General features: G+C 33.3%; 2 protein-coding genes across 4 annotated transcripts in view; one reads left to right on the top strand and one right to left on the bottom strand.

Annotated features, from left to right (window-relative positions):
• The window catches only part of LOC136026834 (F-box/LRR-repeat protein 20-like), a 54,872-nt gene that overhangs the window by 22,195 nt on the left and 8,704 nt on the right, over positions 1 to 23,973 (top strand). Inside the window, exons 2-4 of one of the 2 annotated variants that reach the window (XM_065703541.1) lie at positions 11,211 to 11,866; positions 14,238 to 14,347; positions 15,655 to 15,810. In XM_065703541.1, the coding sequence (XP_065559613.1) occupies positions 11,211 to 11,866; positions 14,238 to 14,347; positions 15,655 to 15,810 (922 nt within the window). The remainder of the gene's footprint in view (positions 1 to 11,210; positions 11,867 to 14,237; positions 14,348 to 15,654; positions 15,811 to 23,973) is intronic. The other variant, XM_065703542.1, reaches the window with a different exon arrangement.
• Positions 1 to 23,973, bottom strand: part of LOC136026833 (solute carrier family 7 member 14-like) — a 334,289-nt gene that overhangs the window by 303,926 nt on the left and 6,390 nt on the right. The gene's annotated exons all lie outside the window — the stretch shown is intronic.

Genomic DNA, 23,973 nt, shown 5'->3' with positions numbered 1-23,973 from the left:
TTACTTAAAATGGCAACTAGAACTTTTAATTTTCAACGATCGTTTTTATTAGTAAAAAATATGCGTAATATAAGAATTAGCTTACGTAACAAACTTTTATATTCTTATATTTTTATTATGTATACGAGGGGGTTTGTACCCTCGTTAATGCCTCACTTTTTACACTAAATCGTAAGTTTTGTCCCAATTCTTCAAGAATGACCCCTGAATCAAAAAGGCCGTAGAATAAGTAGTTGAAATTACTAAAAATACTTTAGCATAAAGAGCGAGGTATTTATCCCCTCCTAAATACCTCGCTCTTTATGCTAAAGTATTTTTAGAACCCCTCATATGCGTAACGATATCTGTTCGTTTTAAGTTTCAATGCTACTCCTTACTTTCAATTGAAAAAAATGTTTTCATGTTTATTTTTTCATTGTTTTTTTTTTATAGTAATGCTATAATTTCCTGCGCCCTTTTCATTGAATTTTTCTTCCCCCTTGAAATATTCCTCCTAGGAAAGATCCTCCCACATAGCCTCCTCCCCTCAACCCCACTCCCAAACCAAAAAAATCCCCCTGAAAATGTCTTTACACTTCCCAATAACCATTACTATATGTAAACACTGGTCAAAGTTTGTAACTTGCAGCCCCTCCTCCAGGGATTGTGGGGGAGTAAGTCATTCCCAAAGACATAGTTATTATGGTTTTCGACTATGCGGAACAAAATGGCTATCTCAAAATTTTGATCCGTTGACTTTGGGGAAAAAATGAGCGTGGGAGGGGGCCTAGGTACCCTCCAATTTTTTGGTTACTTAAAAAGGGCACTAGAACTTTTCATTTCCGTTAGAATGAGCCCTCTTGCGACACTCTAGGACCACTTGGTCGATGCGATGACCCTGGGGAAAAGAAAAAACAAACAAACAAACACGCACCCGTGATTTGTCTTCTGTCAAAAAATACGAATTCCACATTTTTGTAGATAGGAGCTTGAAATCTTTGTTATGGGTTCTCTGATACGCCGAATGCGATGGGGTGATTTTCGTTAAGATTCTATGACTTTTAGGGGATGTTTCCCCCTATTCTCCAAAATAAGGCAAATATTCTGAGGCTCGTAACTTTTGATGACAAAGACTAAATTTAATGAAACTTATATATTTAGAATCAGCATGAAAATTCGATTCTTTTGATGTATCTTTTAGCATCAAAATTCCGTTTTTTAGAGTTTCGTTTACTATTGAGCCGGATCGCTCCTTACTACAGTTCGTTACCACGATCTGTTTGACCAGAATACCCATATTGCTTTTTGATTTATTTTTAAAGCACATAAACCTGCCTTGAACGTTTCAACTTTATACTCTATTCCGCTCCTAAGATATCTCGCCCGTATATCTCTACAATGAGGAGTGCACTTCGCCCTCACTGTTCTCTGACAGTTTAAATAATATCTTTAGCCCCTGGTACTGGCTTAAATAATAACCACCCCTGGTACTGGGACATGTCCCACTACATACCGCTTGTGGTATGTACTCGGACACTTTTTTTTTGAACTCTCTAGAACTCTCTTTATTAACTACTAATCACAAAAACTATAAATACACACAACCGCCCTGGGGAAAGCTCAAAGAGCCTGATGTTGGACGGCTGCAATCCTCTGATTCTCAACCTAATTTAATAAGAAAAAAAAAGAAAACAGTGTACTTGTGGTATATACTCGGACATATCCCAGTACCATGGGAGGTCATTCAAAAAAAATCATAACAAAAAAGACACTTGGAGATCCCGCTCTTAAATTTTCACCAGTTGTTTAGAACAATGAGAGCTTTGTATGGAAAAAAGCACATAAAATTCTGTTTGGACAAACTGACCCAGGTGAGGGTTACTAGATTACATTTGCTCATATTTTGCTGGTTAATTATAATAACTTTTTCTATATGCTTTACTCAAGAAGAGCTTTCAAAGAGCTTTTATTTTGTATTTTACTTTTGTTTCTTGGTGTAATAGGAGCTGAGATACAGCAGTTTAATCATTGGCCGGTCGGCATAAATCGGGCAGTTTGGGTCAATGTTCAAAGACCCATATCTCGGACACCAGTTCAGCAAAAAAACAAAATTTTGGTTGTGGGATTTTCTCATGGGGGTCTATCACGGTGTCAAATTTAATCAAAATCGACGACGATGATGCAGTATTTCATTCTAAAGTGTGTTGATTTGATACGGAATGCCCCCTTATTATTTCTTGAAACTTTCACCATAATATCCACAGTATAAGTTGTAGTTGCAATATAATTAGTTGTTGTTATATTAGTCAAAAGGGCTAATACTGACCCACGGGTTTGTACAGGCGCCAAAACATGGGGCCTGACGTCTTGGTCAATTTTAGATATCTTCTCAGTACCCATTTCGCGTGCAATTTGTTTTGCGGTAATAAGAGCCAAAGGAAAGCCATTGTCCTGACATTTCTTAAGCTAAGTAACTAACCATTCAACTTACTATGCTGCTATGTCAAGCTTCATGTCAGCGGCTTATAACGTTTTGCTGACGGTATTTACAGCGAACAAGATATCATACCAAACAACTTTAGCCAGAATAAAGTCAAAATTTCCTTGGTTATTGTTAGCTAACGTCTTCGCTTTGCTTCTTACTATGGAAGTTTTTGTCTCGTCAGCCACTGTCAAAAGGGCTTATTTTATATTATTTTGTTGATATTATAGTGCCTTTATGCTTTCCACGCGCTAACATGTTTTAACCAAATTATACAAAATAACCGATCTAAGAACTATTTTCTGCAGACAAAATTTAAAAATCACCCGCGACACAATCCCTATGGCCCAGCCAATCCTAAGCTTCTCTGAATGCGACATAGAAGACTTCTGGACAAACTAAAGCTCCCTCTTTTCGCCTCTCGTCAAACCAGTCAGTTCAAAAATATCTTTCACTCAGGAATGAGTCACTGAAGAGCGTAATAGTCTGTTAGCTAATTAATCCATCTGACAGAAAATATTGCTCTAAACGGAATAACCAGTGATTACGAAGTAGAAGAGAACCGGCAGTGGGATGCCACTAGGAAACTTAGAGTGGGGATAAATTAAATTAACTAAAAAACTACAGAAAAGGATATTTATCTAGTAAGCTATGTGGGATATCTAGTGGGATATTTTTTGTTTATAAATGGATGGATATTTATTTATATATTTAATAAAAGGAACAACATCTGACCCTGCTCCACATTAAAGGGGCCCCACATTTGGAAACCCCAGACGACCGTTCCACAGTTTTTTATGTAAAGCCCCTTGCGAAGTCCCAGAATCACTCACGTGATTTTAATTCGTAACATGTTTGGCGCTATTAGTGCGGGGCCCCGGTAAGCCTGGGACCTATTGCGGTCCCACCACTTGTCACCCCCAAAGACTAGCGTTGGTAGATATAGTTGTTGTTCTAACAATACTAGTAGTAGTAGCATTAGTAGCAGTAGCAGTAGTAGCGTGCACCTATTGCCAGTTGTATTGGGTCAATACATCCGGATGTCGCCCCTTATTGCTGCCGTCTACGTTCCTTTAGTCAATTTGTTTACTGTGTTCCTCCCCATGCCTCTACATGTCTCTTTCCCTCATTTATTTAGCCAATACAGGTACTACAATCGCTCCATTTCTCAATCTCTCATTTCCGGCAGATGCTACTGGAGCAGTTTAAAAAAACACCTCTAAATTTTTTCTTCACGAAATATTTGACTGCCTTAGGATTGAAATCTGAGTCCCACGCATAGATAGATGACATGCTAATTAGAATAGATGTCAATCCGTCGCTATGGAATTGTTCTAAGCAATAAATTTCAAAAGGTTTTAAAAGTTTTAGCATATAATTATGCAAATCGGGACAGATCGGATTATTCCGAAGGCTCTTAAAGTTTCCCAACTATTAGCTGGTTTCTCGTAATCTTAGAAACCCTTCAAAGTTTGAGTAGGATTAAAGCATTCACCTTGCAAAAAAAGTTTCTTCATTGCTTCTTAGGATAAAATATAATTTTCAGACGAAAAGTATCTCTCACGCTTGTATTTGTTTGATTTTGCAAAACCTGTCCTTGATTATTTTTAGCAGCAATGTTGTAGAATAAACATTTTTAACAAGTTTTGTGCTTGTGGATTTCGACTTAAAACAAACTTAGGGGGTCCCAGGTCTCATTGGTAATGAGCTTTAATCTAATGCATGTCTATATTAATAGCCTGGGGAGACTAGCTTTCACTTATTGGAATATATTTTTTGAAGACAATAGTGTGATTGAATCAAATTGAGAGGTTATTTCAGACAGTCCTCATAAAACCGTAATTTTCTTCGTATTTTGCATAATTTCATTGAAAAAATGTGAAAAACTAAGTTAAGAGATATTTCTTAGAGCTTTTAATGGAGATAGCCAAGATCAAGCATACTTGTTTGAAAGGCACAAATTTATATTTAAGAATCTAAGACTTAAAGGGATAAATGTAAATATATATATATATATATATATATATATATATATATATATATATATATATATATATATATATATATATATATATATATCCCTTGTGTTGGGCTGTTGCCTCTGAATTATTGGTTTTTTTTTACTGTTTTTAATATTTGCTAAATGACGACCTATACTAATTTACGACACGACTGCCTGTCCATGGATTAATTTTTATGGTTGATTGTGTATGGCTATGCTGCTTGACTTATGTGATTATATGGATGAGTAGGGTTAAGGCCTCATTCAATTTTTTTTTTTTTTTTTTTTTTTACATGTGTTTGTGGTGTTGCATTGGTGATTTCATTTTTCATTTATATATATATATATATATATATATATATATATATATATATATATATACCTGACGCGGGGATGCCATGGATATTCTGTGGTAGCCACAACACTGTGCTGGGTAGAGAATTTAGAGTGGCGAAACCCTATATAGGCCAGTGTATTCTCCTGATGAGCCCTTATGTTGGGTGTTGCCTCTGAATTATTTGTCTATATTATTTTTTCTATGGTTTGGTAAATGACGACTTATACTTATTGACGACATGACTGCCTGTCCATGGATTATTCTTTATGGTTGATTGTGTGTGGCTATGCTGTTTGACCTATGTGATTGTATGGATGAGTAGGGTTAAGGCCTCATTCAAGTGCTGGTCTATATTAATCACTAATTTAGGAAAACAGTCTTCCTTTTCTCCTTCTGTCTCCTTTTTTTTTTTTTTTTTTTTTTTTTTTTTTTTTTTTTTTTTTTTTTTTTTTTTTTTTTTTTTTTTTTTTGTGTTTGTGCTGTAGCATTGGTGATTTCTCTTTTCATGATATTATTCCAGGTTGGATCCAGTGCTGGTGGAGAAAATTTTTTTAGTTTTCTCCCCGACAGACCTTTACCCTGGTCCAGGTTTTTAACCTGATATTGTTAATTATTGGTGAGATGGCACTTATGCAAATTTCATGTTCTTTCATCTTTTTGCTTATGTATTTATTGACCTATTGACCTATTGACCTTGGCATGTTTTCTGGACTTTGATTGTTGGATTTTGATTTGGATGTTGGTTTGTTTTGGATTTATTTTCAATAACTTTTTATGCAACAAAACACAAATATTAGCCTCGGAACTCGGAACGATTTTTTGAAAGTTAGTAAGTGTAAGAGTCGTTGTTTTCTTTGCCAAGATCATTTTGTCCCACGGACTTCTGTTAAAAGTACATTGTATAATAAAAATTTTGCATGCAAGTTACGTGGTAATGTTAATTGTAGAACAACCAATGTAATTTACCTATTAGAATGTAATAAATGCTGCCTACAATATGTGGGGGAAACAACTAATAATATATATAAAAGATTTTCTGGACACAAGACAACAGTTAATAATGAAAAAACTAATAACTATCTAGTTCAACATTGTAGTAATGGTAAATGTTCCATATCAGATATAACTGTCACAATTTTAGAAAATTTAGAATTAGAAAATTTAAATAAAGAAGAGAAGAATAATAGACTACGTAAACATGAGGATTTCTGGATCCATACTCTTGGTACAGCTTATCCTTTTGGGTTAAATGATCGTGTAGCAAAATATGGTGACATGTCTCATGTTGTTGTTAAATGTATTGATGGTTTTATGGACCATCCTTCTTTTACTTGTCCTACCAAACGTAAAAAACGATCGAGAGGACATAGGAAAAATAATAGAAAAAATGAATTAGATGTACATATGCTTTCTATAGATCTATGCCAGCTACTTGAATCTAGGGGTATGATTTCTGTAATAAAGTGTCTAAATAATTTATCCAAGAGGAATTTAATCAAACTTTTCTGGATTGTGAAGAATAATACAGCTCTTGATTATAATTTTAAAGTAATATGTGATACAATTTGCATTCTATCTAAAACGAAATTTATTTCAAAAAAGAAAAAGTTCGATAAGATTAGTAATAAGGATAACAGATTATATTTACCTATTAATTTTACTTGTAAGCAGATTGAAGATATTAATTTACCAGAAATTTTAAATCAGCGGCATGTGAAACAGGCCCTTCCTAGTAATTTAAATTATAATGATAGTCCAGTTTTAACTTATAAATTTTCAAAAACTATTGGGCAAATTATTTTTAATTATAATTTAATACTAAAAAAACTAGATAGCGATATAAATTGGAAACCGGTTTGTAATTGTAAGCAACTTGGCCCATTTGTAAATCCTACTTACAAACATGTTATAACAGGGGACTTGTCAATAATAAAGCAAGATGATCTTCAAATTATAATGAATAAAGGGGCAAATTTCCGTCTTTCTCATCATCTGAAACCATCGAGTGTTCTTGATGGCTTGGAAAATGATTTTGATTTATTTATTGATAAGTGGTGTAAGAAAGAGAATAAAAATAAAGAGAGTTTTCAAAGTTGGAAGAATTTAATTATTAGTAGAGTAAGAAATAAAATATATTCTAACTTAAAAAATAGTAACACTAAATCATTATTTTATAATGCGAAGATTAAACAAGCAATTGCTAATCTAAAGAATGAATTTGTAATTGTGCCAGTGGATAAAGCTAATAATAATTTTGCCATAATTTGTCAGAAGCTGTATTGTGATATCTTAAAAAGGGAGTTAGGCACAACTAATGTTTATGAAAAGGTAAATATAGAGGATGAGAATTTAATTGAAAAGACTGAAGAAATACTTTTTAAAAATTTTAATATTAAAATAAATGACAATGATAAAAAGTTCCCTTTCCTATATTGGACTGTAAAATTTCATAAGAATCCCCCTAAACCACGGTTTATTGCTGGAGCAGCTAAATGTCCAACCCGCATTGCTGCTACTGACCTCTCTTTAATTTTAAAGGAAATTGTAAATAAACTTAAAACCTATTGTTCTGGTATTAAAAAATTTTCGAATTTTAATCCATATTGGAGTGTTAATAATTCACTGCAGGTGATAGATTCTTTAACAATGGTTTCAGCTAAAAGAATTGAGTCTTTCGATTTTGCGACAATGTATACTAATTTATCACTCAATTTAGTGTTAGATAATTTAAAAACTGTTATAAAGAAATCTTTCCTCTTATCTAGTAAAAGGTTCTTAAAAATAGACAGTTATAATAAAAAAGCCATATGGACAAACTGCTTTAATACTACAGTTAACTTGAGATGTTACAGCTTGGATATGATTTTTGAGTTATTGGAATTTGTTTTATACAATACTTATATAAGATTTGGGGGTGATTTGTACAAGCAAATTATGGGAATTCCCATGGGGGGGAATGCCAGCCCATTTATAGCTGACTTGTTTTTAAGTCAACTAGAATATAAATATATGATGGATAAGAATAACCCAATTAATTTAAAACATGCTTTGTCAAATAATAAAAGATATTTAGATGATATTTTGGTCTTAAATTGTAAGGATTTCATTGATATTTCTAAAAATATATATCCATCAGAGCTTATTCTTGAGCCTAGTCATGGCGCTGGTCATGAAGATCATTTCTTAGATTTAAATATTAATATTTGTGATAATAATAAATTAAGTTTTAAAATGTATAATAAAACGGATGATTTTGATTTTGAAGTGATTAGTTTCCCATTCCCTGAAAGTAATATACACTCAAATATCACATATTCAGCGTTTTTCTCACAGTTACTTCGTTATGCAAGGATTTGTAGTAATTATATTGATTTTAAAAATAGATGTAAAATCTTAAGCCAAAAATTGATATCAAGAGGTTTTTCTGCAAATAAATTAACTTGGCAATTTAAAAAATTTAGTTTTCATTATAACGAACTTTTAAATAAATATCAAAAGAATCATCTAGAAATACTTAAAGAAATTTTTGACTAATTTCGGAGGTTCGAGAAATGTTGTCACAGCGCCATTTATTTTGAATTGTGTTTCTATTTGAGCGGAATTTTTAAAAAATTAGCCACATGGTAAAGATGAATTATATAATTGTTTAGTTCATTCAGGTTTTTTTGCAATGTGTTAATATTTGTGATTTGGTAAAATTTATAATATTTAGTTTACCTATTGTTGCTAAAGGGAGGGATATATTAACAGGATAAGCTTGTTTTGGTTTTACTTGGTTGTTTTACATTTGCTGTTTTTTTCATAGACATGTATTTTGGGGGTGATACCTGACGCGGGGATGCCATGGATATTCTGTGGTAGCCACAACACTGTGCTGGGTAGAGAATTTAGAGTGGCGAAACCCTATATAGGCCAGTGTATTCTCCTGATGAGCCCTTATGTTGGGTGTTGCCTCTGAATTATTTGTCTATATTATTTTTTCTATGGTTTGGTAAATGACGACTTATACTTATTGACGACATGACTGCCTGTCCATGGATTATTCTTTATGGTTGATTGTGTGTGGCTATGCTGTTTGACCTATGTGATTGTATGGATGAGTAGGGTTAAGGCCTCATTCAAGTGCTGGTCTATATTAATCACTAATTTAGGAAAACAGTCTTCCTTTTCTCCTTCTGTCTCCTTTTTTTTTTTTTTTTTTTTTTTTTTTTTTTTTTTTTTTTTTTTTTTTTTTTTTTTTTTTTTTTTTTTTTTTTTTTTTTTTTTTGTGTTTGTGCTGTAGCATTGGTGATTTCTCTTTTCATGATATATATATATATATATATATATATATATATATAATTATTTTTTCAACTAAAGTGCAGTTCAGTTTCAGTTTTTAAACTAATCAAACAGTTCGTGGTAACGAACTGTAGTAAGGAGCGACCCGGCTCAATAGTAACCGAAACTCTAAAAGATGGAATTTTGATACCAATAGTTACATAAAAAAATCGCATTTTAATGCTGATTTTAATATATAACTTTCATCAAGATTAGTCTTACCTATCAAAAGCTACGAGCCTGAGAAAATTTTCCTCATTTTAGATAATAGGGGAAAACACCCCCTAAATTTCATACAATCTTGACGAAAATCACACCATCATAATGTGGAATTTCGCGTTTTTTGCCAGAAGACAAATCACGGATGCGCGTTTATTATTTTTTTTTCCAAAGTTGATCGTATCGACCCAGTGGTCCTAGAATGTCGCGGGAGTCCGCGACAGTCCCCGTGGGAGGGGTTGCAAGTTACAAACTTTGACCTGTGTTTACATATTGTAATGGTTACTGTGAAGTATACGGACGTTTTCAGGGGGATTTTTTTGGTTTGGGAGAGAGAGTTGAGGTGGGGGGGGGGGTTACGTGGGAGGATCTTTCCATTCAAAAATTTCTCATGGGAGAATAGACTTTCAATGAAGGGGGCGCAGGCTTTTTTTTCATTATTTAAAAAAAAACAATGAAAAAATAAATTTGAGAAGTTTTTTTCTACTGAAAGTGAGGAGCAGCATTAAAACTTAAAATGAGCAGAAATTATTGCGCACATGAGGGGTTTACCTCTTCGTAATACCTCGCTCTTTACGCTAAAGTATTTTTAGTAATTTCAACTATTTATTCTACAGCCTTTGTGATTCAAGGGTCATTCTTAAGGAATTGGGACAGAATTTAAGCTCTAGTGTAAAGAGCGAGGCATCGACGAAGGGTGAACTCCCTCATATACGCAATAGAAATATACGAATATAGAAGTTCGTTACGTAAGTTGATTCGTAAAACAATTAAAAGTTCTAGTTGCCTTTTTAAGTAATCAAAAAATTGGAGGGCAACTAGGCTTCCTCCCTCTCTCCTTTTTTTTCAAAATCTTCCGATTAAAATTGTGAGAAAGCCATTTAGCCAAAAGGAAAATTAATATGCAAATTTCGTTTTAATTATTTATGTGTGGAGAGCCAAGATCAAAACATGCATGAATTAAAAAAAGGTCCAGAAATTAAATAAAAAAAACAAGTTTTTTTAAATGAAAGTAAGGAGCGACATTAAAACTTAAAACGAACAGAAATTACTCCGTATATGAAAGGGGCTTTTCCTCCTCAACGCCCCGCTCTTTACGCTAAAGTTTTTTGCTGTTTTAAAAAGTAGAGTTGAGAGAAAGAGTCAAACTGTAGCGTAAAGAGGGAGGCGTTGAAGAAGAAAAGCCCTTTTCATATACGGAGTAATTTCTGTTCGTTTTAAGTTTTAATGTTGCTCCTTACTTTCATTTAAAAAAAAACTTGTTTTTTTATTTAATAAATTGTAGAGGCCATCCTTTGCAAGCTTTTTTTATATGTAGTGGGTTTTTCACATCTGAAGCATCTATCACATATAATCAATATATTTAACTATCAATCAATATAAATTAAAAGAACTGTTTTTTGACAGGTATTCTGTAAAGTTGGGGATGCAGTCAATTATATAGGTAGATTCATAGTCATTTTTATTTTTTAAACTTCAATATTGTTAACTTTATGATCATCTCTCAACAGTTTGTTTTTGAAAATTGCGACGGATTGTGGCTAAATGTGATCTTTGCTAATATTTAGATTAGAAAAAAATGTTTTATTTTTCAAATTAAAGTAACGAGTGACATTAAAACTTAAAACGAACAGAAATCATTACGAACATGAGGGGGTTGCCCCCTCCGCAATACCTCGGTTTTACTCTTAAAGTTTGACTTTTTGTTCCAATCATTAAGGAATGACTCAAAAGCACAAGGGCCTTTTAAATAGAATAATAAGCTTTTTTAAAAATTAAAAAAAACTTCTGTGTAAAGAGTGAGTTATTGAGGAGGAAATTGAAATTGAAACTATTGTTTCAATTAAAGTTGACGAAACCTGTATAAGCAGGGATCAATTGATTTGTTGGCTAAAAGTACCAGATTTGCGACTAACATCATTGAACCTATATCGGTCCAGCCTTGTTGATGACGCTGTAATCAACGCTATCGTTACTCACCAAACGGAAGTAGTCCATCTATTTATAAACATAGATTATATTTCTACTGAACCTTTCAACTTGCTCTGTCATCACCTGGAAAAGTTAGAAACGTTCCATTTCTATGGTGAATTCTTCGATTCTAGTTGGCTAGACTCTTTAATATACTTCAAGGAACATAGAACTCTTAAGATAAATTGTTATGAATTTCATAATTATCTCCGCAATTTTCCAAACCCAACAATTTTACAAAGATTATTAGACAAACCACAGGATATACAGTTGACACATTTAGACATAGACTTTGGTTTTCTTGATAGCCTTCCCGAACCCGCTCTTAACATTGCCAAGATGTGCCTCCGATTTGTTGCTTCACGACTCCTAAAAATGACATTTCTTCATTTATCGTCGTTTGATTTGGATGAATACTTGTTTAGAGAAGTAACAACTAATTTGGTCAATTTGGTTGTTCTTGGAGTGATAAACTGTAATATAAGCGACGATGCCTTAACCGGACTCAAACATCTGGAAATTGACGCCTCCACACCTCCGCTTCGCCATTTGAAAAGTACGTATTTTCATTTTTTATTGTAGTTTATCCAAAGTGTGTGCGGATCATATGCAGGTTTTTTGTGTGACTTACCGAAGCAACATTCACGGTAAAGTCACGTCGATTGCCTTATACCCTGACCAATGAATCTATTGATTTTTTCTTTTTTCTATGAGCATCTATCTAAATTTGGAAAAGAGATAGGAGCTAAAAAACAATTATCTTAAGTCAAAGCATAGGTAATAAATAAAAAAAAGAGCCAAGTTTTAATTACACTTTTTTTCTGGACATGCAGCAGATATGTTTGATTTGAATTGAAACTGTCAGTATCACTTGGCAGCTTCCCTGTTTACCCTTTGCTACCCATTGCAGCAGGCCAACATTTACCGATACTCGTTTTTCTCAGAATAGTTCATGGATCGAATATATGGGCCTCCAAGGATGACGTAACTCGTACAGCCTCACGAGCAGATGGTAAATTCTACAATTTTCCATTGTTAAAAGACAAAGGATTTAATAAAAAAAGATTGCTACGTTTAATTTTGATTCGCTTGAAACTTTCAAGGATTTTTCTTTAGCCCACAAGTTGATCATATTTTATTTAGAAAGGAATAACTTTTTGAAGGCCCATAATAGGTAAAAGTAAAGTTTTATCTCTAATCAATGTGAAACTTAGAACCAAGCTTCCTTTGCACAAACTAGTCCTATTGAACATCAGGCAAAACTTTTTTTTTTGTGCCAAAGAACCGGGCCAAAATCCTTTTTTCAATTGTTGTAAAACTTAAATCATTATGTTTCCGAGTTAAGGAGGCTCTGTAAAAAATTGAGAAAAGATGTTTTTTGCGGAAACAGACGTGAAATAGGTCACAAAAACAAGTTTTCTTTGCTAACAGCATGAAAGAAAGTTTCAAAACCGCTTGATGTTGAGATTATTCGACTTTTCCAATGGCAAACCATAATCTACCAGTAGTATTTTAACTTCGGGCCCCAAAGAAGATGGGCTTAAAACCTTTGTCTTTAAATCTAGGGACTACAATGCTAGAAATAGAAAATCTAAGCATCATTTGTATTGCAATAGTGCCGCCTATGAAAAAAGGGGTAAGGTTATGAAAAGAGGGGTCAATATGCTGTTTTTGTTTTCCCAGGCTACTTCGTATGGAAGGAATTGTCCGGTAAATATTATAAATGTATTAAACAGAACAAAATCCAGTAAATCAAATATCTTGTCCATACTGCAGCATCTTATGCTAATAATACTACTAAAGAAGTTTATCCTTCTCTACTTTTTATTATAAGTATCAATTTTTAAAGGACTTGAGGTTAGATAAGAGAAAATATTGTTTAATAACAGTTTTTTATGTTCAAAGGCGGAATTGAGTGATAAATTTTTTTTGATGAAATTATTAGCCACTCAGTCAATTTAAACTATTTAAGAGCTAAATATTGAGCTTTTTAGTTTCCAAGACAATAATTTCCCGTGATGACGCATTCATTGCTAAAGAAAAACCCTAAGAATTAACGAAATTAATATAAAATTTATTAGAATGCTTCATTTACTACGTTTATTCATTTGAGGTTTGATAAAATCATGAGCATTTGTGTATATAGTTACATATTAGCCATCATGGAGGAGGGATGGAGGACCTTTGCGTTGGTGATGTGACCATATCAGAAGCATAAGAGGCTTTACATTTATGCCTTAAATTCTCCCTGAGTTACCATGTGAATCGTAAGGCATCAAATCTGCCTATAGCTTAGACTTAGCCCCTTTTTGGCCTGAGTCTGAACTGAAGCTTTAATTTCTTTTTAACGGTGAGGCCTATGCTGATCACTGCGTAATTGAAATTCTTTACATTGGATATAAGTTGTTTTTACCTTGAGTAATAGCTTGAATTCATACCGAATATTTACTTTTTAGTCCCTTAAATCTGACTGGCTGTGCTTTTATACGAAGTCAAGACAGTTCTTGTTTTTTTCAACTGGTCTTTTGAGCTTCCACTCCTTGAATTGTTTTTTTCTCCCAAGTCAGCCTCATTTTTGCTGTGACTCGTGCTTTTTTATTTGAGCATTAGTTTAATTTTTTCGCTTGGACATACATACTTTTTGTGCGTAATCAGGGTTTAGCCTTTTTCTAATTTTCTTTTCTAAATTTTGAGGGTTGTATATTGTGTTGAAGCAGCACAGCCCCTCATTTTTCTTATCTGAAGTGCTAGAACATCGCTGGAATTTTTTTTTTCAAATTACTATTTACTCTAAATGTTTTAGACAATTTTTCCAATTAAAAAAAAAAAAAATTACATAATCTTTTATAGCTTTAGTTGTTTTTGTCTGAATCTCTTTGTTGCTGTGTTTTTGTCTTTTTTTAAATCTATTGCTTTTCTCTTTGCAGGGCTGACTGAGTTAGACCTCAATACGTGCATTGAAGTGACTGACGTATCTTTGGAGTCAGCATTTACGTCCTGTTCTTTAAGGGAACTTTCTTTAAGTCACTGCTATCAGGTGTGTAATTCTCTCTCTTTGCGTAGATGTATAATGCATACATATTGATTACATATACTCTCAAAACCTGCAGAAATTTATTATTTGCTTAACATTCATCTAGACGGCTCAAATCCTTAGTATAATATAAGTCTAGGAGAGTTCAACTTTTCCATTTAGTTCCCTGCTTCTCTATAGCTTTTGCTCTGTTCTTTAGGATAAAGTTCATCAAAATTATCTATATAAATGGAGATAGAACGCATTGCTGCTCAGCTTCTGTTCAAATCAAAACTAGCCACTAACCCAGTGCCCTAGATCATCATTTGCAATTTTATTTTGGACATATCACTTATCAGTTTAGCACTTATCACTTTAATGTTTACATTTGGTACACCATACAGGGATAAAACCGTCTTTAAAGATCTTCTGCTGGCTGAATAAAACGTTCGCTCGTATTATAAAAAAACTGAGGACTAAAGAGGTTTGATAATACAGACACTTTTTAATCATTAATATAAAGCGGACCTTTGGCCGACCCATCCTTTCTTCTTCCTAAGGCGAGGCTGTTTTTCTCTTAAAGCATTATCACAGGATTTATAGTCCCAATGGCATCATTCCATTGATTGATTAATCATCATTCTAAGTGATTCATCTTCCCTATATAGGGGTTTAGTTTAAGTTTTCTAAAATTGTTATGTACCTTCCTGTTTTAAAAAATACTTTCACTATGTTCAGTAATTTATCTGTAGCTTTGCAACCACCATATTCAAAAGAATCATTTACCAGACTAACAGTGCCATATTGATTATTGTTTTAATTCTCTAAGTAATGTCTTTAATCTTTCTTCACAAAACGATTTTCCTTTCACTTCCATAGTCTCAAATACTTTAGCAGGATGTGCTGTTCTAACAAATAGCAGAAGGTTGCGAAAGGTATAAAAAAGGAACTTGATCCCTATATACTTCAATGTATAGGATTTATTTGTCAGATTTTATAATGATAAATTATGATAAAATATCATCTTTTGAACTGTTTATTGTTTTCTGTCAGGTATAAAATAAATTTCAAACCTTTGAACTAGAAATATGGATGCAGTTTTTTTCAAAATATAGGTGTATATGAGATGTACAAATTGTATTAGTTATGTACATTGTATATGAGTTTTGTTTAAAATAATATAGGGTATAAATACCCTATAGTTTACTGTGTAAAGAACAACAAGCTTTTTTAATCTATCTTATACGTACTTTTCATTTTTCTTCAGTTTAATTTGGACCAGTTTTGGATGTAAATTCTTTTATGATGTTCGAATTTTATTCTAATTCTAGATTAGTGACTGTGGTCTTGCAAACCTTGCAGCTCAACCGGAATCAATCAAGCGATCTATAGAAGAATTGAATTTGAATGGTTGCTACAAAGTTACTGACTTGGGTTTGTCTAAACTCCTTCCGGAATTAAAAAGACTACGTGTCCTCAACGTAAAGGTACTTTTTAGTTGGTTGTTCCCATTTTTCAGGGTTTTTTTCAATAGATTGTATCTTCGCAATTGATGCATTATTTTATGTGTAGCCTTTACTTATTTAAAAACTTTGTTTATTTACTTTTTATAACCTTTATTTTGTTAAAGAGAACACAGAAAGAGTACCTAATGAAAAAACGACATAAAAAGGAGAATAACAAAAAAAAAAGACATAACGCTTGTCAAGCCATTGATGAAGATCACATATCAAAATCTGAACAACTGGTACATACATAACACTTTAAACATCACTGCATAAGAAGGGTATGCCAAAGATGAAACTGATTTTGTGATTATGTTCCCAAATACATGTGGGTATGTTTCACAATCCACTATTTTAAAATTTATGAATTTATAAATTTGTGGTACCAAGGCGATAAATGAAGTAAATATTCTGTAAACTTAAAATATACTGAACAGATTTTACCTTTACCTGTTTTGTGTAAAAATCTTCTTAAATGATGCTGTATATAGAAAATATGATTTTATTGAATTATAGTGTTTAGCAAGGATTATTTTGTTGATTTTTTTCTTATTTCGAACAATCAAGGATTAAGATAGACAACGCTTTCTTTCAAGATGAGAAATATGAAGCAAACAGGTTTGTTTTAGTCATCGTCTAATGGACGTTACCATCGTTAATGGTAAAGAAGTTGTTATACTGGGCTTATGAAAGAAACTACCCAGGTAGACCAACGAAGTGGAACCTGAATTGTTCCATTTTAAAGGAAGAAGCTCAGATTTTTCACAGTTAAACTCAGTACCCGGTCTAAAATATTCATTCTCGAGTAAAATTTTAGTTTTTCATTATAGGTTGTATCATCCTGCTAAGATTAAGGATATCTTGCTCATAACTGACAAGTGTCACATATATTGCTGCCTCTTTGCATGGAGATGCGGATTTTGATTGAGTATCTATGACGCCATTGCTAAAAAGAGCTGGCGAAATGATAGCACCTTAACGTACACCTTTATAAATAGAAACGAAACTATCCAGATCACTTAGAAGGTTCCAGATACATTCTTTTGACAACCCGGCTTCTCAAATCATTTTCATATTTGGTTTAAAATTCCTTTTAACATTTTTTTGAAATTTCAACCTCATACAATTACCACTTATAGTATTTTACCAGCCATGATTTGAGTAACTTTCAATAAAGAATCAAAATTATTCTAAAAATTTGACCACAAAAATGTATGTTATTTTAACAACCGCATAGCTATTGCACTACATACAAAAATCTTGTCAGGAAATATCTTTTTTCTCACCAGATATATTAACTCACAAGAAGCAGAAGTTAACATGAGTAGGGCTTACAACCTTCTCAAGACTTGAACACAATTTGCAGCATATAAAATATTTTAAATATTTTATCTTTTTCACTTTAATAGATAAAAAAACTATTACCTTAAGACTTTAAGGAATAAATATCAGCATATGTAAATAAAAACTGACAATGCACATTCATTGGTATGTTTTCAGTAAATTCTAAATTATAGTCATGTCTTCAGAGGCATGGGGATCTATTTTCCCTTCATACCCTTAGGAATAGTTTTTATAATAGCCACAGTTGTAGTATTAGTACTGTAAAGTTTTCTCTCTACTACTTTACTGTAAATTGTGACTCTCTATTTCTCTGTGCTCTCTTCTTGAGAGTCTTATGGTAGCGTTGGCCTACAATCTGGGGTTCGACCGGTAGAGGATGTCAAGTGTCTCTAACTTTAATAAAGTTTATGTGTAAAGTATAAAAATGTTTATTTACACATATAATACATTAAATGTACACACGACGAGGACAGACACAGAATAAGGACTGAATAAAATAATCTAAAACGTTGGCTTATATACACTGAAACAAGGAAATAAACATTGAAGCATGTGACAGGAACTGACCTATTTTAATCTGTCAGTTCCTGCAAATATTCGGAATTTATAATATTAATGTAATCATTAGAATATAAATATTAAGATGTGAAATAAATATTAAGATAAATATTATATATAAGATAAATATATCTTATAATATATATATTAAGATAAATATATATAAATAATAAATATTAAGATAAATATTAGATGTGAGAGTAGTGAAGATGTAGATTGTGTGGTGTCTCACTTTAGTTCTCAAATCATACAGATTGAAATCCTTGCAGGAATTTTGCCCGTAATGAAGTATTTAGGAAATGTAATTTTTTAAGATTAATCATATGTTTATTTGAGCGATTCTCCCTGTATTAAAAGTTTCTCAGTGTTATTCCTACTAAAAAAAAATCCTAAATATAAACCCGATATCATTTATTTTACAGTAAAAATCTAGAAAAGCTTTATGAATATTCCGGATTTGAATAATAAAAAAGGAATAGCAATTATAAACAAATAGAAACTTTTTAAATACTTTCCCCACCAGAGAAGTTTTTCAAATATAAGTAAAAACTTACAAATAACATTCATTATTCCCTTCTCATATATTGGCTTTAATAGTTTTATGAGGGTCTAAACCAACTGTTTCTATTATTTCCGTTGAAATTAAACACCTGTATACGTCTTAGCGTACTGAAAACACAGGAACTCAATCGTTAATGAAAAAGATCTGTACTTGAAGTGAGACAATTTTAGCACTTAGTGGGTGCCAAATTTGAAAGTGCAGAACGAGTGTGAAAAGTCCGTAGAAAATGAGTGGAAACATACCATATCATGGAGCTCTAAAAGATTTAACTTTCCCGATTGCAATAGACAATCACTGCCAGTAAATCGCACATGACGTGGTGACAAATACTACTAAAATTACTTAGGAATAAAAGCCTAATGTGTTATCTAATAGAAATTGAAAAGGATTATAGATCACATTGTCTCTAATTTTACTCTTGCTTCGAATGTTGGAGTAGATTCTGAAAAAACATTCAGCAATCGCCTCAGCATCCCATTTAAATTAGTTAACTGCCTAATACTAAGACAAATCCCCTGCAGTATTAATATTAGACATTGTGGTAAAAGGTTGATAAGATTCTCTATTAAGGTAGTCTAGATTATATACTGATGAAAAGTAAACTACTGTTTCAGCTTATACTTCATGAGTTAAGCGATAGCATTAGTCTTCATATGTATGCTGCTGAAAATCGTCATGCTATGAAGTGTGGGAAGGAAGCCTCTACCGGTAGCTTAAGTAAAAAGAAGCACCCTTAAGTTCAGTTGAAGTCATGATCCAAGCTGAAGGGCAGCTAAAAGACGTTAAAAAATGTGGTAACCCATTTGGCGTGGTTGTGATAAGGCAATATCTGGCCCGATTTTTCAGCTTTTTAGAAAGACAAAAGGAATATACCGAGTATTTGAGTGACCATAAGCCCAGGGAAGCTGAGCGTGCCTCAGCTTAATTAAATGGGATAGAAGTGGGCATCAAATCATGGCTAATTGTAGAAAAATCCAAGACAGATAGTCCAATTGAGTGAGAAGCAAACCTGGCATTAGCCCTCCCCCCTTATTAGGTTGCATAAAAATGATGTTTGTTCATTTGTTAATAGATATGTCTATCTATTATTCGTCCATGCGTCATTGTTAGAGCAGTAGAACCAAGGTAGATAGTAATAGAGCTAAGATTGTGATAGAACCTATAATTTTCCAAGTGTTTGGTTAATCTGGCACGGGTAAACGGCAGGAGTAAGTGTGCCTCTCTTATTGGACCTATATCTGTTTGTTATCTTTTAGCAAGTCTCGCCTGCCTAGAGTTTCACGCAGGTTGACTAAGAATTTAAATTTGACATTGGACCATTAGATTGCCGGAAATGAGAGATAAACAAAGGACGCCAGCCAATGGTCTTAGGCAGGTTGAAAAAGAATTTAGAATTCAACCTAACCCATTGGTTGGGCAGTGGATCTTAGGTTGACTCGGGCTAGGGTGTCTAGCCTGGGGAATTTCTTAACAAGGGCAGTGAACGGGAATAAAAGCAAGACATTTGCAGCATTCGATTTCGTAGTCCAATAAAAAGTTGTTTTTGCCTCTGCATGATTTTGGAGTTATATTGTTGCGGGATACTGTCAGTGGATATACTGCAGAGGAGTTGCAACGCAACCATGTTGTTGCGTTGCCTTCATATTGGTATAGTCCTAGTTATGTTAGGGTTGGACTTGAAAAGGTATTTTAACTAGGCATATTCGTCTTATTAGAGGAGTCAGGAAAGGTTTTATTTTAAGTCCTGCTATGTTTAGCATTCTTACGACCACTGCTCAGATTTGCTCTGCATATGATGTCCTGCTTATCAGTTCAAGTCTTTATACTTTACAGGCAAACCTTGATTCTTTGATTTCTGGTTACAAGCTCTTAGGACTTAATGTCAATGCTATTAAGGCTGAATTTCATGCTTATAATGTCCGTGGTAAAGCTATGTCATCTTTATCTGTTTTGTTGCTGGTAAATCAATAATACAGTCTTATTCACTGAAATAACTCCGACTTTTTTATGGTCCAGATAATCATAATAACCGTATTCTTACATGCCACTTCAGGTTTCCGCACCAGCTATGCCAAATTGGCTGCATTGAAGAATAGTTATAGTTAGTGTGTATTTGCTAAACTGTATAGTGCCCTAGGTCTGCCTCACGCACTGTATATTTTACCACTATTGGATTTGCTGTCTAAAACTGAGCAGTTAAAGCTTCGATTGGGTTTTTGTTGTTTACTCAAGTAGACAATGTACAATTGAAAAGTATACAATTGACTCGCCTACAAGTAGATCTTTGAGACATTAATCATTATATTTTGTTAAATTTTTCAACTTAGTGTTTCAGACGCTAATTTCACACAGATGACGCTAATAACAGATTTCAAAAACTAGTAATGCTTGATTGTCTATAAGTGCATGGTTTAGTCAATTTACGGGATTAGTTTCCACTTGTTTTTGCTTTATTTCACGGTTCAATGCAATAATGTCAAGGAAAACTTTGCATGGTGTTTTTATATTAATATTCTTCAAAAGAAAACTTATCCCGATTTTAGGCATGAATAGTCCTGAGATGGAGCTAGGAAGCAAAATATGATTTTATTTTGCCGTCCTTTGTACTTCAATGAGAAACAACCTACTGGGTTTGGAGTTAAATTTAGCATATAATGGTAAAATGTCAAAAACATTACGATGAGAACAGCTTTATCTCCTGTTTCACTCCATAGCAGACATTGCCTTGACATTAAACGTAGCAAACATACATTTCTTAGTATTAATTGATGATAAAGGCTGTTCATTCCTTAAAGTTGTGGTTTCCTGTGATTTGTTTTGGTTGTTATACAACTATCAATTTTAACAAATAAGTTTTTCTGAGGGAAGTGAATAGCGAAGCTGAGACTTACATGAACAAAAATTATTGCTTCACACCCTATTTAGTATATGTTGACAAAACTAGTGCAAATAAAACAATTAATGGCATCTTCCTATTTTATTTATTTATTTTATTCAAAACAGGAGAAAGCCCTATGCTTGTCACTATGTTTGTCGGATTATAGAAAAGTAGCGTTTTACTGAGAGTACCAAAGCCAAGTATAAAACAAGAATATTGATTTAGAAGTCAAAAGTTTGTACGTAGCCTGACAACAACAAACTAACCTACGCTCTTTATAGTGTTTTACCAGCCATGATTTGAGTAACTTTCAATAAACAATCAAAATTATTCTAAAAATTTGACCACAAAAATGTATGTTATTTTAACAACCGCATAGCTATTGAACTACATACAAAAATCTTGTCAGGAAATATCTTTTTTCTCCCCAGATATATTAACTCACAAGAAGAAGAAGTTAACATGAGTAGGGCTTACAACCTTCTCAAGACTTGAACATAATTTGCAGCATATAAAACATTTTAAATATTTTATCTTTTTCACTTTAATAGATAAAAAAAAACTATTACCTTAAGACTTTAAGGAATAAATATTAGCATATGTATATAAAAACTGACAATGCACATTCATTGGTATGTTTTCAGTAAATTCTAAATTATAGTCATGTCTTCAGGGGCATGGGGATCTATTTTCCCTTCATATCCTTAGGAATAGTTTTTATAATAGCCACAGTTGTAGTATTAGTACTGTAAAGTTTTCTCTCTACTACTTTACTGTCAATTGTGACTCTCTATTTCTCTGTGCTCTCTTCTTGAGAGTCTTATGGTAGCGTTGGCCTACAATCTGGGGTTCGACCGGTAGAGGATGTCAAGTGTCTCTACCTTTCATAAAGTTTATGTGTAGAGTATAAAAATGTTTATTTACACATATAATACATTAAATGTACACACGACGAGGACAGACACAGAATAAGGACTGAATAAAATAATCTAAAACGTTGGCTTATATACACTGAAACAAGGAAATAAACATTGAAGCTTGTGACAGGAACTGACCTATGTTAATCTGTCACTTCCTGCAAATATTCGGAATTTATAATATTAATGTAATCATTTAGGAAGTGGGAATTTCACAGAACTTAATTATGATTAAGAGTTTAATTATGTATCTAACGTACTTTCAAAGTTTACAGTACTAGTAGTAATTGCATTGGTATTAACAGTAGTAGAACTTGTACTAGTAGCAGCAGTAGTATTAACATATTGTCTTTTGGTCAGTTGAACATATCATTCATGAAGTACTGGAAGTTTCTACTCAATAAAATTAGCCATTGCTATGACGTTGTCGATATGTATTCTTCTCAAAATTTTCATCTTAATGCTCTTAGCGTTCCATGCAGTTGCAATAGAAGTAGTAGCTGGATTAATAGTAGTAGTAGAACTACTAGATGTAGCAGTGGTAGTAGTAATGCTAGCAGTGTGAGAGTTTGAGAGTTTCAACTTAATACACAAATCGATTCGTAAAGGTATACTCTTTTGACAATCTCAATGCACATAGTGCATTTTAATTTAGTTCAAATTTGCTCTCAATATTTTCTAAATTTTTCACCTCCATAGACTTAAGTCTTAGTAGTACTCGTAACACAGTAGTTATGGTGGCTGTAGCAAAAGTACTAGCAGTAGTAGTGTATTATAATTAGTTTTAATTACAGTAGTAACACTAGTATCAAGAGCAGTAGTAGCATGACTGTGTTGCCTTTTGGTCAGTTGAATGTTCCCTTCATGATGCCCCGAAATTTTCACTTTGATACGGTAAGCCCTTCCAAAAATATTGCTGATATGCCCTTTGGACTACATTTAATATCTTTTTGACCTGAATACTCAAAGGCTTACAAGTTGTTGCAATGGAAGTAGTAGCTTGAGCAGTGTAGTAGCAGCAGTAGTAGTAATAGTGGTAGTAGTAGTATCAGCCAAAGTAGCAGTGTTAGTAGTGGGCATGCACATGCTACCTTTTTGTGAATTAATTTTACCCTAAAAGTAATCTCTATAGTGTAATCTCCAAGTTTAGACTCAAATCTTTCCATGAGACAGACTTTTTTTAAAACATGCATGCACATAGTGTGTTTTGATTTTGTTCAAATTCCACCTCAATATTCCTTTGAAATTTTTCCCTTAATATGCATAGCCTTAATTTTACTAGTGTCATAGCAGTAATGGTAGTAGTAGGAACTGTAGTAGCAGCAGTATTAATAGCAGTAGTAGCAGATACACGTTGCCTTTCGGTCAGCTAAACATCCCACCCATGATGCCCCAGTAGTGTCCTATGGATACGGTAAGCTGCTCATCATCCATCAGCAATATGTATCCTCCAAGCATGTTTTGATTTAGTTAAACTTTGCCCTCAATAATCTCTCAAATTCTCTCCTAGCCTTAAATTTTCTCCTAGCATTTTCTCGCAGCCTTAATTGTACAGTATCATAGTAGGGGTGGTAATAGTTGGAACAGCTGTGGCAGTACTACTACAACTATTAACAACTCGCCACAGCACCAATCCACTTGAGGCCAATAGCGCTACGTAAGGTCTTCTTCCACTCTGATCTACGCAAAGCCTCCCTCTTTATACCCTCCCAGGGAGTTCCTATTTATCCTAAATCTTTCTTTACGACATCCTCCTACCCAAACTTTGGATGATCTGCTTTTCGTTTAGCCTAAGACGGGTGGCTGAAAAGGACGATCTTCCGCAATTTGTAATTGTGTATTATTAGTAGTAAGAGTAATTGTAATGGTATAATGGCAGCAGTAGG

The sequence above is a fragment of the Artemia franciscana genome, chromosome 5 (assembly GCF_032884065.1).
Source record: "Artemia franciscana chromosome 5, ASM3288406v1, whole genome shotgun sequence".
NCBI lineage: Eukaryota > Metazoa > Arthropoda > Branchiopoda > Anostraca > Artemiidae > Artemia > Artemia franciscana.
Note: the sequence above shows the minus strand (reverse complement) of the source record. Positions and strands in the feature narration are given on the sequence as shown.